This window comes from Ictalurus furcatus, chromosome 1 (assembly GCF_023375685.1).
Source record: "Ictalurus furcatus strain D&B chromosome 1, Billie_1.0, whole genome shotgun sequence".
Taxonomy (NCBI): domain Eukaryota; kingdom Metazoa; phylum Chordata; class Actinopteri; order Siluriformes; family Ictaluridae; genus Ictalurus; species Ictalurus furcatus.
Window position 1 is genome coordinate 15,637,075 of NC_071255.1, and position 12,556 is coordinate 15,649,630.

The 12,556-nt window shown below is 40.5% G+C and overlaps 1 protein-coding gene across 1 annotated transcript in view; it reads left to right on the plus strand.

Annotated features, from left to right (window-relative positions):
- Nucleotides 1–888: 888 nt before the first annotated feature.
- The window catches only part of tg (thyroglobulin), a 42,604-nt gene continuing 30,936 nt past the window's right edge, over nucleotides 889–12,556 (plus strand). Inside the window, exons 1-15 of the mRNA XM_053647672.1 lie at nucleotides 889–952; nucleotides 1,668–1,776; nucleotides 1,905–1,996; nucleotides 2,176–2,364; nucleotides 2,970–3,129; nucleotides 4,586–4,692; nucleotides 5,807–5,950; nucleotides 6,147–6,329; nucleotides 6,788–7,822; nucleotides 8,516–9,112; nucleotides 9,196–9,429; nucleotides 9,690–9,827; nucleotides 10,068–10,145; nucleotides 10,343–10,443; nucleotides 11,233–11,353. Of these exons, the coding sequence (XP_053503647.1) occupies nucleotides 889–952; nucleotides 1,668–1,776; nucleotides 1,905–1,996; nucleotides 2,176–2,364; nucleotides 2,970–3,129; nucleotides 4,586–4,692; nucleotides 5,807–5,950; nucleotides 6,147–6,329; nucleotides 6,788–7,822; nucleotides 8,516–9,112; nucleotides 9,196–9,429; nucleotides 9,690–9,827; nucleotides 10,068–10,145; nucleotides 10,343–10,443; nucleotides 11,233–11,353 (3,352 nt within the window). The remainder of the gene's footprint in view (nucleotides 953–1,667; nucleotides 1,777–1,904; nucleotides 1,997–2,175; nucleotides 2,365–2,969; nucleotides 3,130–4,585; nucleotides 4,693–5,806; nucleotides 5,951–6,146; nucleotides 6,330–6,787; nucleotides 7,823–8,515; nucleotides 9,113–9,195; nucleotides 9,430–9,689; nucleotides 9,828–10,067; nucleotides 10,146–10,342; nucleotides 10,444–11,232; nucleotides 11,354–12,556) is intronic.

The following is a 12,556-nucleotide window of genomic DNA, read 5'->3' on the forward strand; positions in this document are numbered from 1 at the left end:
GCCATTTTGTTAATCCAAAACGGTTTATTCCTTGTATGTGGTGCTTTTTGGGCCTCAAAACATCAAAAGAAAATTGTGGTATAATGTGTATGAGTAGAACATGCAGAATGTCATGATAAAACATCCTAAAATCAGTAACTAAACATACAAATAAAGAGGCACAGTAGGATGTGTCCAGGTTAGTGTGTGAAATAGCCACCAAAATGTGACATCTACTAAAGACACTGATCACAAAAAAAGTAATTTGGGGCAAGCAAAAAATAAATAAATAATAATAAAAGCATTAACTAAAATAATACCCATGGACAAGGGGAAAATATGCATATAATAAGGACTTAAAGAGAACTCATTGGGTGCTTCTTGGATAATAGGTTTATGTGACTGACTGTTTTTAGATACAAACAAACAAGTAAATGGAGATCAAATAAAAGTAGTCTAAAACTATGCTTCACAGTCGATGGGTGAGAAAAGGCATTGGATGCATGAATTTACATATGGTTAAATGTGCATGAACAGTTCTTCCATCCCCCCAATTCGTGTATGGAAATGGAAATACACAAGTTCACTACTCCAATATGGGACATTCATCCATAAAAAGCCTGGTCTTGGATGAGGACACCTTCATGACTGAGCTCTTGTTGTGAAGTAGCTACCGCGAAGGAAAAAAACAACACTCGAAGTTCCAAGCTTGGCTGCTCACTTTATCATGGTGTATGATCCTTAAGTGCTTGAAGCATCCAGTAGAGCTTTATGTTTTAATAGTGAAGAGGTCAGAGACTTCTGAAGTGCCATACAGCAATGACAGTGCAGATCCACACTGTATATAAGGCTGTGATGTGGCTGCTCTCAGTGGGTATGTATTTGCATTCGAAAAGGAGCAGGTGCAGGATGTCCCTCTATTGCTTTTTGGTCTTGCTTAGCAGCTTCTGTTTTACTCAGTGCAAAATTTCTGGTAAGACTATTTACCTATTACTTAATCATTTCTAGTATTTATGAGGAACTCAGTATTTATCTGACAAACTCAGAGCTATGGCATTAATCCTGAGAGGAAGTGTTTATGCTGGATGTAGTTCACCCTATTATCCTGTATTATTCAAGATGCTTATGGCCAAAAGTTTGTGGACACCTGACTATCAATACCCGTTTGTGCCTGTTGAACATCCCGTTCCAGATTTAGTCCCTTCTTTGCTGTTATAATAACCTCTACTCTTTTGAGAAGGGTTTCCACTAGATTTTGGAGTGTGGCTGTGGGAATGTGTCCATTCAGCCTCAAGAGTATTAGTGAGGTCAGGCACTGATGTCGGGTGAGGAGATCTGGGGTGCAGGCAGTGTTCAAGTTCATCCCGACTGGAGTTGAGGTCAGTTGAGTGGAGTTGAGCTCTGTGCAGGCCACTTGAGTTCTTCCACTCCAGCCTTGGAAAAACATGTCTTCATGGAGCTCACTTTGTACACAAAACATATTTGGGCTGCACCAGAATTGTAATGCTACACTATACAAAGACATCCTATACAATTGTGTGCTTCTGACTTTGTGTTGCAAATAACCACATATGGGTGTCATGATGTCCACAGATGTCCACAAACATTTGGCCAGATAGTGTATACCAGGGCATTAATGCTGGTGTAGTTTTCTTCCTGGATGAACATTGTGAATATCTCTACTCTAGAGTACCAGCTAGAGTCGGAGGTTGGGAGTCAGTGTGAACAGCTGAGAGCTGTTGGATCGGCACAACAGCAGGACCACATTCCCCAGTGCTCAGTGGATGGTCGCTTCAGGTGCACTAAGTGAACTGAACTAATGTGCTGTTGATGCATTTTTATAATTTAGTGATGCAAATGCTTTTCAGTGACTAAGTCCACTTAAGGTGTATTAGACATGACCTGAAGAACATGTGTGTCTGTAGACATGTGCAGTGTAATCTTGGAGAGTGTTGGTGTGTTAATGGAGATGGAAGTGAAATTCCTGGGAGCCGACAGAACACATCTGTGGTGCATTGTGAGTGGCTAAAATGTTAAATATATACCTAAATGTAACCCCTTTTAAGCCTCTATGATAGTTCTTAGACAGAGATTGACATGCTTTCTGGCCAAGTGTATTAATTTGACTTTTTTTGTTCCCTATCGCACACTGATGTGCCCACGTGAACATGACCAAACAACACTACTGTGTCTCAGGTCTGACATCATGCCAGCTGCAGAGACAGAGGGCATTGCTGAGCCAAGACCCTGATCTGGTGCCTCGGTGCAGGGAATCAGGCGAGTACCAGTCTGTTCAGTGTGATGGAGCTCTGGGCCAGTGCTGGTGTGTGGACCTGGAGGGCATGGAGATCTATGGTACAAGGCAGAATGGCAGACCATCACAGTGTGAGTGGATTGTTAATTCAGTTACAGTATATTTATATACAACTGCATTTCACAGGCTTAATTGAAAAGACGCTACGGGATGCATTTGCAGACAGTGATATGTTGTCATTATTATGTACTTATTTTTAAAGTATGTTCACTTGTTCACCAATCTGTTTATTTTAGGCTTTTAGATAAAGACTGAGAGAGCAAAGGAAAATGTCATGGATGTTGGAAAAAGCTGTATCTGCATTATTGAAGTCCACTCTCTGGCTTGTGTGCATGTAACCTATCAACTATATCGATAACCTTTTAGTATTCGTGTCATTACTTTGAGCTTTCTTTGAAATATAACTTGAAAAACAATGACATTTTAGCTTGCCAAATGTTTGGGTGACATCTTTGCTGTAGACACTTTACCAAAAGTGTCCTTGATTCACCAATTTATTGTTCTGATTATACATTTCCTCAATTAATTTACACAATATTAAGACACAAGATTTACACAAAACCTTTTTAAAGTTCCTATGAAGTTATCACTAGGGAGGAGCTGCAAAACCCCTTCCTGCACCCATGATCCGATCATTTCATATAATATAATTTTTGTATTTGACCGTTCGTCTCAGGCCCAGGTGTGTGTCAGGTCAGGGAGCGTAGGCTTCTGCACGGTGTTGGCGAGCCATCTCCTCCACAGTGCTCAGATGATGGGACTTTTCTTCCTGTGCAGTGCAAGTTGATTAACACCACCAATATGATGGTCTTTGATCTGTTACATACCTTTAACAGGTGAGACACCAGGCCACAGTGGTATTTATTAAATGCACCCCCTCTGCATTTATTAGAAATATAAACTGCTTTTGTCTAGATTTTTAAAGCTTAATAGCTTAATAAGAATAATCAGGAAATTGTAACAGTGCAGTAGAGTGTCTAGATAAAAGTGACTTGAATTAAGTGAGTCTAATTTCCATTACACATCCATGGTAATCTAAGGAGTTATTTTGCAGGAGTAGGTTGAGAAGACTGGCATTTTCTTTCGACATTTTTTAACGTTATCAAAAGTACAGTCCATTTTTAATTAGGTATAAGGTAGCTTAGGTATTCCAGGCATAGTGTGGTGTACAGACACATCCTCCCAAAGAGAAGCCCTGTTTGTATGAGACCATAGAGAATAGGGGTGTCCAAACTTGTTTCCAAGGGTGCCGGATTAGACCACATCAGAATACCTGAATATTATTTTACAACTCCAATACAGTGAATTTCATTTTAGTTGAATAAATGCAGCAGCATATCACCTGACACTTGTAGTTGTGACACATGAGATGATATTCATCCATTTTTTCGGGACAAATGACTGACAACTTTAGTTAAGAACTCTTTCAAAAATTCATGAAAGGTTTTTCGTGATTACGGCTTATCATAACGCCCATGAGTTGTTTCATAATGTCTCATGGTATTCAATTTCTTAATGACTGCAACAGTCTCATGACATATGAGAGACATATTTGCTATTGCTCTCAATGAAAACATATTCTTGTTTCCAGCTCTTTTGAAATCGTTCCTTCTTGCAGTTAACGTTGTGCATTTTGTCTGTAGCCATGAGTGAATATTATTGAGTTAATTAAAGTGCAGGTGTAGTCCGAGAAAAATAAAGGCTCTTGCTATTTAACTATCTGTATTAACACAGTCTGCTGCAACCTTCAAGTAAACGGAAAAACTGCAATGTGTTGGCTGATGGGCCACCTATCATACATTCTAAGAGAGAGGCCGTGGGCCAGTTAACATCTGTCTGCAGGCTGTTTTTTGCCCTGGAGCTGGACACTCATGGTATAAAAGCATTCTTTGTTTTAAATCAGTAGCTGCTCTTAACTTTTCTACTGAGAGGTATGCATGATGGGTTATGGTTCCGTGAATAGGGAATATAGACAGTAAGGATTTTGGGAGGTTATATATTTTTTCTAGTTTTCTTTAGAAGTCTGTCTACAAAGCCAACATGCGGAAAAGACCTAAGATGATGGATTTCTTGTTTTATTCTTTGTTTTGTTCACACCTTTACTTGATTTCCATATTATCCATTCAAAAATCTGCCATTATCGGTCATTTAAGTACAGCACACTTTTTAAAGTACCGCCATGTTTTTATAATGAACCTGTTGTGTTGGTATGAACTTTTAGATTTCTTAGAGTAATTATTTACTTTTCAGCATTTTTTCACTGAGCATTTATGTGGTACCTGTATGTCTTAGATTTCCAGATATCTTCCAGACATTCAGTGGTTTTAGAAAGACTTTCCCTGAACTGTCCAGCTACTGTTACTGTGCTGACACTCGAGGCAGGGAGCTTCCCAGCACTGGTGAGACAAAACTGTATACAGGTGCATCTCAAAAAATTTGAATATCGTGGAAAAGTAAAATTTTTTCCCGTAATATAATTTAAAAAATATTACACATAAAGTGAAATATTTCAAGCCTTTTTTTGTTTTAATCTTGATGGTTACGGCTTACAGCTCATGGAAATAAAAAATGCAGTATCTCAAAATATTAGAATAAAGGATTTATAGTACAGAAATGTTGACCTTCTGAAAAATATGTTAATTTATGCACTCAGTACTTGGTCGGGGCTTTAATCCTTTTGCCTGAATTACCGAATCAGTGCGGCATGGCATGGAGGTAATCAGCCTGTGGCACTGCTGAGGTGTTCTGGAAGCCCAGGTTGCTTTGATAGCGGCCTTCAGCTCGTCTGTATTGTTGGGTCTGGTGTCTCTCATAGATTCTCTATAGGGTTCAGGTCAGGTGAGTTGGCTGTAATGCCATGGTCAGTAAACCAGTTACTAGTAGTTTTGGCACTGTGGGCAGGTGCCAAGTCCTGCTGAAAAAGGAAATCAGCATCTCCATAAAGCTTATCAGCAGGTAGAAGCATGAAGTTCTCTAAAATCTCCTGGTAGACGCTGCATTGACTCTTGACTTGAGAAAACACAGTGGACCAACACCAGAAGATGACATAGCACCCGAAATCATCACCGACTGTGGAAACTTCACACTGGACTTCATGCAAATTGGATTCTGTGCCTCTCCACTCTTCCTCCAGACTCTGGGACCTTGATTTCCAAATAAAATGAAAATTTACTTTCATCTTCCCCATGATTGTGATTGTTTGTACTGAACCAGACTGAGAGATTAAAGGGTCAGGAAACCTTTGCAGCTGTTATGAGTTAATTAGCCGATTACAGCTCTTCTCAGATTTTAATCAAGACTAAAAATAAAATAATCACTTTATGTGTAATGAATCTAGAATATATGAAAGTTCCACTTTTTGAATTAAATTACAGAAAAAATGAACTTTTCCACGATATTCAAAATTTTTTAGATACACTGTTGTGTGGTTAAAGGTACTTTATCATGCCAGTATTCTGCCAGCATGTTTTCACTTATCTGCCTTTTTTTTTTTCTTTTTTTTTTACTGTGCAGGAATAGAGTTGCTTTTAAGTGATGTATATGATACAGCTTTCTCAAGCCTGGACGTAGGACGCGCCTTCTCTCAGTCCAACATGTATCGAATCCTACAGAGGAGATACCTTGCTGTCCAGCTGGCCTTGACCGGGCAATTTAGATGTGAGTTTAAATATATCATATATAGTCAGTATAATAGTCAAAATTCTAAAGTGAGCCTAGTCTTTGCTCTATAGTAAAGATTGATTTGTGTAGGATTGTACAGGAACAACTGTGGAGCATCTGCTGAGTACACTAGCATATTTGATGAATAAGTATTAACAATAGTTAATTATAACAATAATGTATGATGATGTAGGTCCAACCCCGTGTGAAAGTGAGCGATCTGCAAGCTCCCAGGCTGGTAATGTCTATGTGCCTTCATGTGATGCCCGTGGAAGCTACTTACCAACCCAATGTCAGACTGGTGGGCAGTGCTGGTGTGTGGACTCTGATGGCAAGGAGATCTTTGGGACTCGACAGCATGGAGTTCCCAACTGTCGTGAGTTTTGAATAAAACATAGCCAGCTGTGATGATGTTGAGATTTTAGGAACCGTAAGCTGTGGTTTTAACTGTCGCAATCCATAAATGGGACATTTAATTCACCTGTCTTAACTCATTATTGAATCCTTGGCAGTGTTTCATATTGATGTATATTAGAATGCTCCCTTTAATGTCAACATGACACTATGACAGTGGTTGTGAATTATATCACTTAATTAACATGGTGCTACATGGAGCAGTAAAAACTTGGCCTCATTTTTTGGTTCTTAGCCATGGCACAGATGTTTCAATTATAAGCCACGTTATAAAGAAAGAAAGAACAATTGTAGTCATATTAGGATTCCCCAAGAGTTTTTGCTTGCCAAAACTCTTGTGATCATATTATGATTAAAAAGCTTTATTCTTCCCACATTTGACATTTTGGATCTGAGCTGTTTTCTTGCATGTTTATGTAGGCGGAGGAGCAAAAGACTGCCGCTCTGAAAGGAGACAAGCACTCTCCAGGCTCTTTTATGGTCCAACTGGATACTTCAGCCAGAATAATGTATTTTCAGCCTCTCAGAAAACCTTCTCTCCACCCGTGCCATGCAGCCTAGAATTCCAAGAGCTACTGGCCAAATCCGGTCTTTCCGGATCCTTGCCTGAGTCAGAGCACTTGGATGTTGGGGACATTCTGGCTGAGATTGTTCAAGGATTATTCCCCACAGGAGCTCTTGCTTTAAAGGCTCTGTCCCTCACCACAAACCCAAAGAGACTGCAGGAGGACCTTTTTGGGGGAAAGATTTTGAAGAATGCAGGCAATTTTAACTTTACTGGTACTGTTGGTGCCAGAGGCACTTTGAGGTTTAGTCAGGTTTTCAGTCAGGTTGGCTTGATCCAAAATGGTGAGGACCTGCTGCAGCTAGCCATGTTCTTTTCAGATGATTCTGTTAATTTTAATCTGGATCAGAAGATCTCAGATTCATATGGCCGCTCTGTAAATCTTAAGCGCAACAGAGACTTGATCAGGCTTATTGGGACAATACTAGAAAACGAGCAGTTTTTTACTACACTACAACAGACAATTACTTTGCTCAAAGCAGAAGATAACACCCAGCTAGGAACAATTTTCCAGGCAGTGGTTCAAAATGACATTTGCGATTCAGCTGCTACCCCTTCATCTCTGTATGTGCCCCAGTGCACTGAAGACGGCCAGTATCAAGAGATCCAGTGCCAGGGCTCCGAATGCTGGTGTGTCGACTCTAATGGACAGGAGGTTAGGGAATCGCGATCTACTGGGTCTAGACCGAGATGCCCATCTCAGTGCGAGAAGGAGAGCAGGATGGCCATAGGAGTGAAATCCAGCAGGTCAGCAGGCTCTGAGGTGTTCATTCCTAAATGCGAGAAAGATGGAGTGTACGCGCCATTGCAGTGTCTTGGAAAGAACTGCTTTTGTATGGACCGCACTGGAGCTAGACACAACACTCTGAGCTCTGGAGGCTCTCTGCAGTGTGAGTAGTAACTCTGAACGAAGGCCATGACATGTTTGATTATAGGGCAGGCATAACAGAACAAGGCAGTTCATGTGAGGTAACTTTTGGGTAAATCCCGAGAGAAGCTTTCATAGACATTGTAGACATCTGTGCACAAAGCGGTGGTAATGGAGTCCATTTTGAGTGCACGCAGCTCTTTTCACAGACTGCTATTAGGTCAAAAGGCATAATTATTACTTACGTTAAGTACCAGTCTTACTCTCACAAGGCGGTAGTGTTTAAACTGAATATGAGACCATTACAGAACAGCTACTTAAATACTGAACTGCTTTAAAAATGGAATAATAATAATTAAAAAATAGATTTTCCAATGTAAAAGATAATAGGCTAATTATTTTACCACTCCTAAACAAGAGATCATTTGATTGCACAGTTTTGGCAGGATTCTGTAATAACACTCGTTAATTCCTTTGGTTTGTCCCTCTGGATATATAACTGTGTACAATGCTTCAGTTTGTCTCTCTGTAGGAATCCTTAAACCTTCCAACAATGTTTTCCTAAAAGTGTTGCAGATAGTATAGCAGATCCAGTAGCTAGGAGCCCTAGGATAGCCAAGCAATCCTCAAAGTTCCCATTTTTCTAACTGTGTAATGTTAGAACTGTTATAAACAAAATGTTGTAACTTATTTTGTCATTTATATTTCTTTACAGGTCCAACAGTCTGCCAGGTTACTGCAGCACAGTATTTCCTGAACACGGTCACTTCCATTCTAGCTAGTCCTGCTTCAATAGCACAACTTTCTGATGTGTACATCCCTCGGTGCACTTCAGATGGCAGCTGGCACCAGATCCAGTGTGATGGCCCTCCCGAACAAGCCTTTCTGTTCTACCGCGAGTGGAGCCAAGTCAACAATGCTGGAGAGCAGCTGCCTGTATCTGAACTCCTTAATATTCTGCAAGAATACAGAAGAAACCCAGAAGCGATGACATCATTTAAGGGCTTCCTCTTTGCATTATTCCAGGCAAGACATCAGAAAGTATTTCCTTCTTTGGCCAGGTTTGACGCATTTTCAGAACTTCCATCTGAAATCCTAGATGGGAATGCTCAAACTGTTTTTGGACCATCTATTTTCCTGAACCCTCTGTCCCTATGGAGACTTCTCAGAGGAGACACTAGCCAGTATCCAGGCCCACTGTCCGATTTTAGTGCTCCTCTGGGTCACTTTAACCTGCGCCAGTGCTGGTGTGTTGACCAGAAAGGAGACATGATACCTGACTCTAAAGCTCCAGTCAACCAGGTTCCAAAATGTGAGTGTCAACCATTAGTATATTCAGCCAAGTACAAATTCATGATGTACAACTAAAATCTCCAAGTTTCCACTGTTTTGCAGGTCCAGGGCCATGCTCTTTGGTGCGGGAGCAAGGTGATAAGTTCTTGGCAGAGGCAGAGAGACTGATCTCGCTCTCCAATAGCTCCCATATACCCGTGGGTTATAGCTTCCTCCTGGCAGAGAGTGTGAAGCTGAGCCCTGAAGAGCTGCAGCAGGCAGCCAGTCCTGGGTTTCAGATTTCAGATGTTCTTTTGAGTAATACAAACTCTGCCCTGCACCTTGCAGCATACTCTAGTATGTAACTTTTGGCTCTGTTCCCCTTCTACCCATACTCCTTCTTTTGATCCCATCTCTTTCTATCTCCCTAGCCCCTTTAAAGCTGTTTTTACCAATCAGTAAAATGTTATAATACTGTATGGCTTGCTATTACATTAAAACATTTTTGGAAGGTGAATTTAATAAGAAGAACCACTGTCTGTACTTATGAACGCTACCAAATTTGAAGGAAATATACATGGCCTTTGAGAGTGCTGAATGATTTCCCTTTGCTACAGCCCTTCAGTTTTACTGGCAGAGCAGCTTATTGGCCAGTGGAAGGGACAGTCAAAGTCTGCTGTTTGGATACAAGCCATATCACCCACAGTGTGATGCTTTTGGCCAGTGGCTGCCCAGTCAATGTCATCCAAGCACTGGTAAGACAAGTCTCTAGTTTCTAAAAGCTGTCTATTATTGCTGTGGAAGCTGTTTTTATTCACACTATTATAGCTGTTGATTTTTGTCTCTTTATGTCATTTGTAATCTTCCTAACAGGAGAACACAGTGTTCCTATCACCTGCTATTAAGATATCAATTAGAAGATTAACATCAATTAAAAGATATCAATTGTTTGTATCAAAGTTTTGATATGAGACATTGTCATCCCTTCTCTGCAGGGCATTGTTGGTGTGTAGATGAAGATGGAGGTTACATTACTGGATCTCTTACTGCTCGCTCCATACAGCCCCCACAGTGTAAATACATGTTATTTAAAGCTACAGTTGAATTACAGCTGTTGCTGTTATCTGATTGTAGTTCAATTCAAATTCATTTGGTTTGACTGGGCATTGCACTTGAGGAATATTTACACTATATATATTATGTCATTAATCTTATAATCATCACTATGGATGTACAGTATAATGACAATTTTGTCACACGTTGTTTTCAGGCCAAACTACATGCCAGAGATCACACGCTCAATACAGCATGTCTGTTTGGAGTAAGGCAACCTTTGACATGACTGTTTCCTATAGCCCATCTTGTGAGGAGGTGTGTTTATTTTTATCTGGACATGTTTATTCCAACATGTATAAGTCATCCATTTATTATTATAAACCAGGTTTGCACCTATGTATGTGCAGTTGCAATCAAAATGATTCAACCCCCATTGCGAATCAGGTTTATTGTCAAACTATACAGACATTCAGCTGTTTGCAATGAACAAATCATACAAAAGCAATTGAAATAGTTCAACACAATGAGGTCTTCAAGTGGTTTCCCCAAATTCAACTGAAAATGCAACTTATAATGATTTATCCAGTTTCAAAATGATTCAACCCCCTGAATAGAATCCCTCACAATAGCACAGATATGCAAAACAGTTGTCTCAAGCAAACCATCAAGGGCTTCATTAGTTGCACCAGGTGTGCTTGAGCTGGAACACATGAAATACCTGAACTGGCTAGAGGCAGAAAATACATGATATACCTGGACGGGGCAGAAAAAGGAAGCCATCAACAGCTGTAACCAGATTTCTGAGAAGGCAGGATGTGAAAGCTACCTGGCTGTGCATCTTGCTTGCAGCAGGTCATAACAGCAAAAAGTACTAAAGATGCTTGCCATGAAGGGGTGAAATAAGAATGAGAAGTCACTATAAGTTGCATTTTCAGTTGAATTTGGGGAAACCACTTGAAGCTTTTGTTGTGTTGAACTATTTCACTTGCTTTTGTTTGATTTGTTCATTGCAAACACCTGACAATAAACCTGATTTGCAGTGGAGGTTGGGGTTGAATAATTTTGATTGCAACTCTGTGTGTGTGTGTCTGTGTGTGTGTGTAGGATGGCGATTTTTCTGTGCTCCAGAAGTATGATGCCATCAGCAATGTTGCCTTGTGTGTCAGTCCTGCTGCTGGAGAGGTCATCCAACCAGCCACACGTAGCCCTACCGGAGAGCTACAGTGTAAAAACAATCATTCAGCTGTACTTTTATTCAGCAAAACATATTTTTAATAACTGCTAAATTGAGTTGACTTTGCAAGTGCATACATTTTAACTTTAAAGATTCTGTTATATTTCTATTTTAGTTTACCTCTAAAGTGATATACAGTACACTCACCAAGCACTTTATTAGGAACACTATACTAATACATGGTTGGGCCTCTCTTTGCTCTCAAAACAGCCTCCTTTCATCATGGCATGTATTCCACAAGATATTGGAAGCATTCCTTTGAGATTCTGGTCCATGTTGACATGATTACATCACACAATTCCTGCAGGTTTTTCAGGTGCACTTTCATGCTGTGAATCTCCCGTTCTACCTCATCTCAATGGAGTTCTATTGGATTCAGATCCGGTGGCTGGGAAGACCACTAAAGAACACTGAACTCATTATCATGTTCATGAAACCAGTTTGAGACGACTTTTGCTTTGTGACATGGTGCATTATCATGCTGGAAGTAGCCATTAGAAGATGGTAAATTGTGGCCATGAAGGGATGCACATGGTCAGAAACAATTCTCAAACAGGCTGTGGCATTCAAGCGATGATTGATTGGTATTAACAGGCCCAAAGTGTGCCAAAGCATTCCCCACACCATTACACCACCTCCACCAGCCTGAACTGTGGACACAAGGCAGGTTGGGTCCGTGGATTCATGCTCTTGGCACCAAAATCTGACCCTACCATCTGTGTGCCTCAGCAGAAATCAAGTTTCATCAGACCAGGCTACATTTTTCCAATCTTCAACTGTCCAGTTTTGTTGAAACTGTGCCCACTGTAGCCTCAGATTTCTGTTCTTGGCTGACAGAAGTGAAACCCGATGTGGTCTTCTGCTGTTGTAGCACATCCACCTCAAGTTTTGATATATTGTGCATTTTTAGATGCTTTTCTGCTCACGCCAATTGTACAGAGTGGTTATCTGAGTTACTGTAACCTTTCTGTCAGCTTGAACCAGTCTGGCAATTCTCCATTGATCTCTCTCATCAACAAAGCATTTCCGTCTGTAGAACTGCTGCTCACTGGATGTTTTTTTCTTTATTGCACCATTTTGAGTAAACTCTAGAGAGTTGTGCGTGAAAATCCCAGGAGATCAGCAGTTATACAAATACTCAAAACAGCCTGCCGGGGCACCAACAATCATGCCATGGTCAAAATCACTGAAATC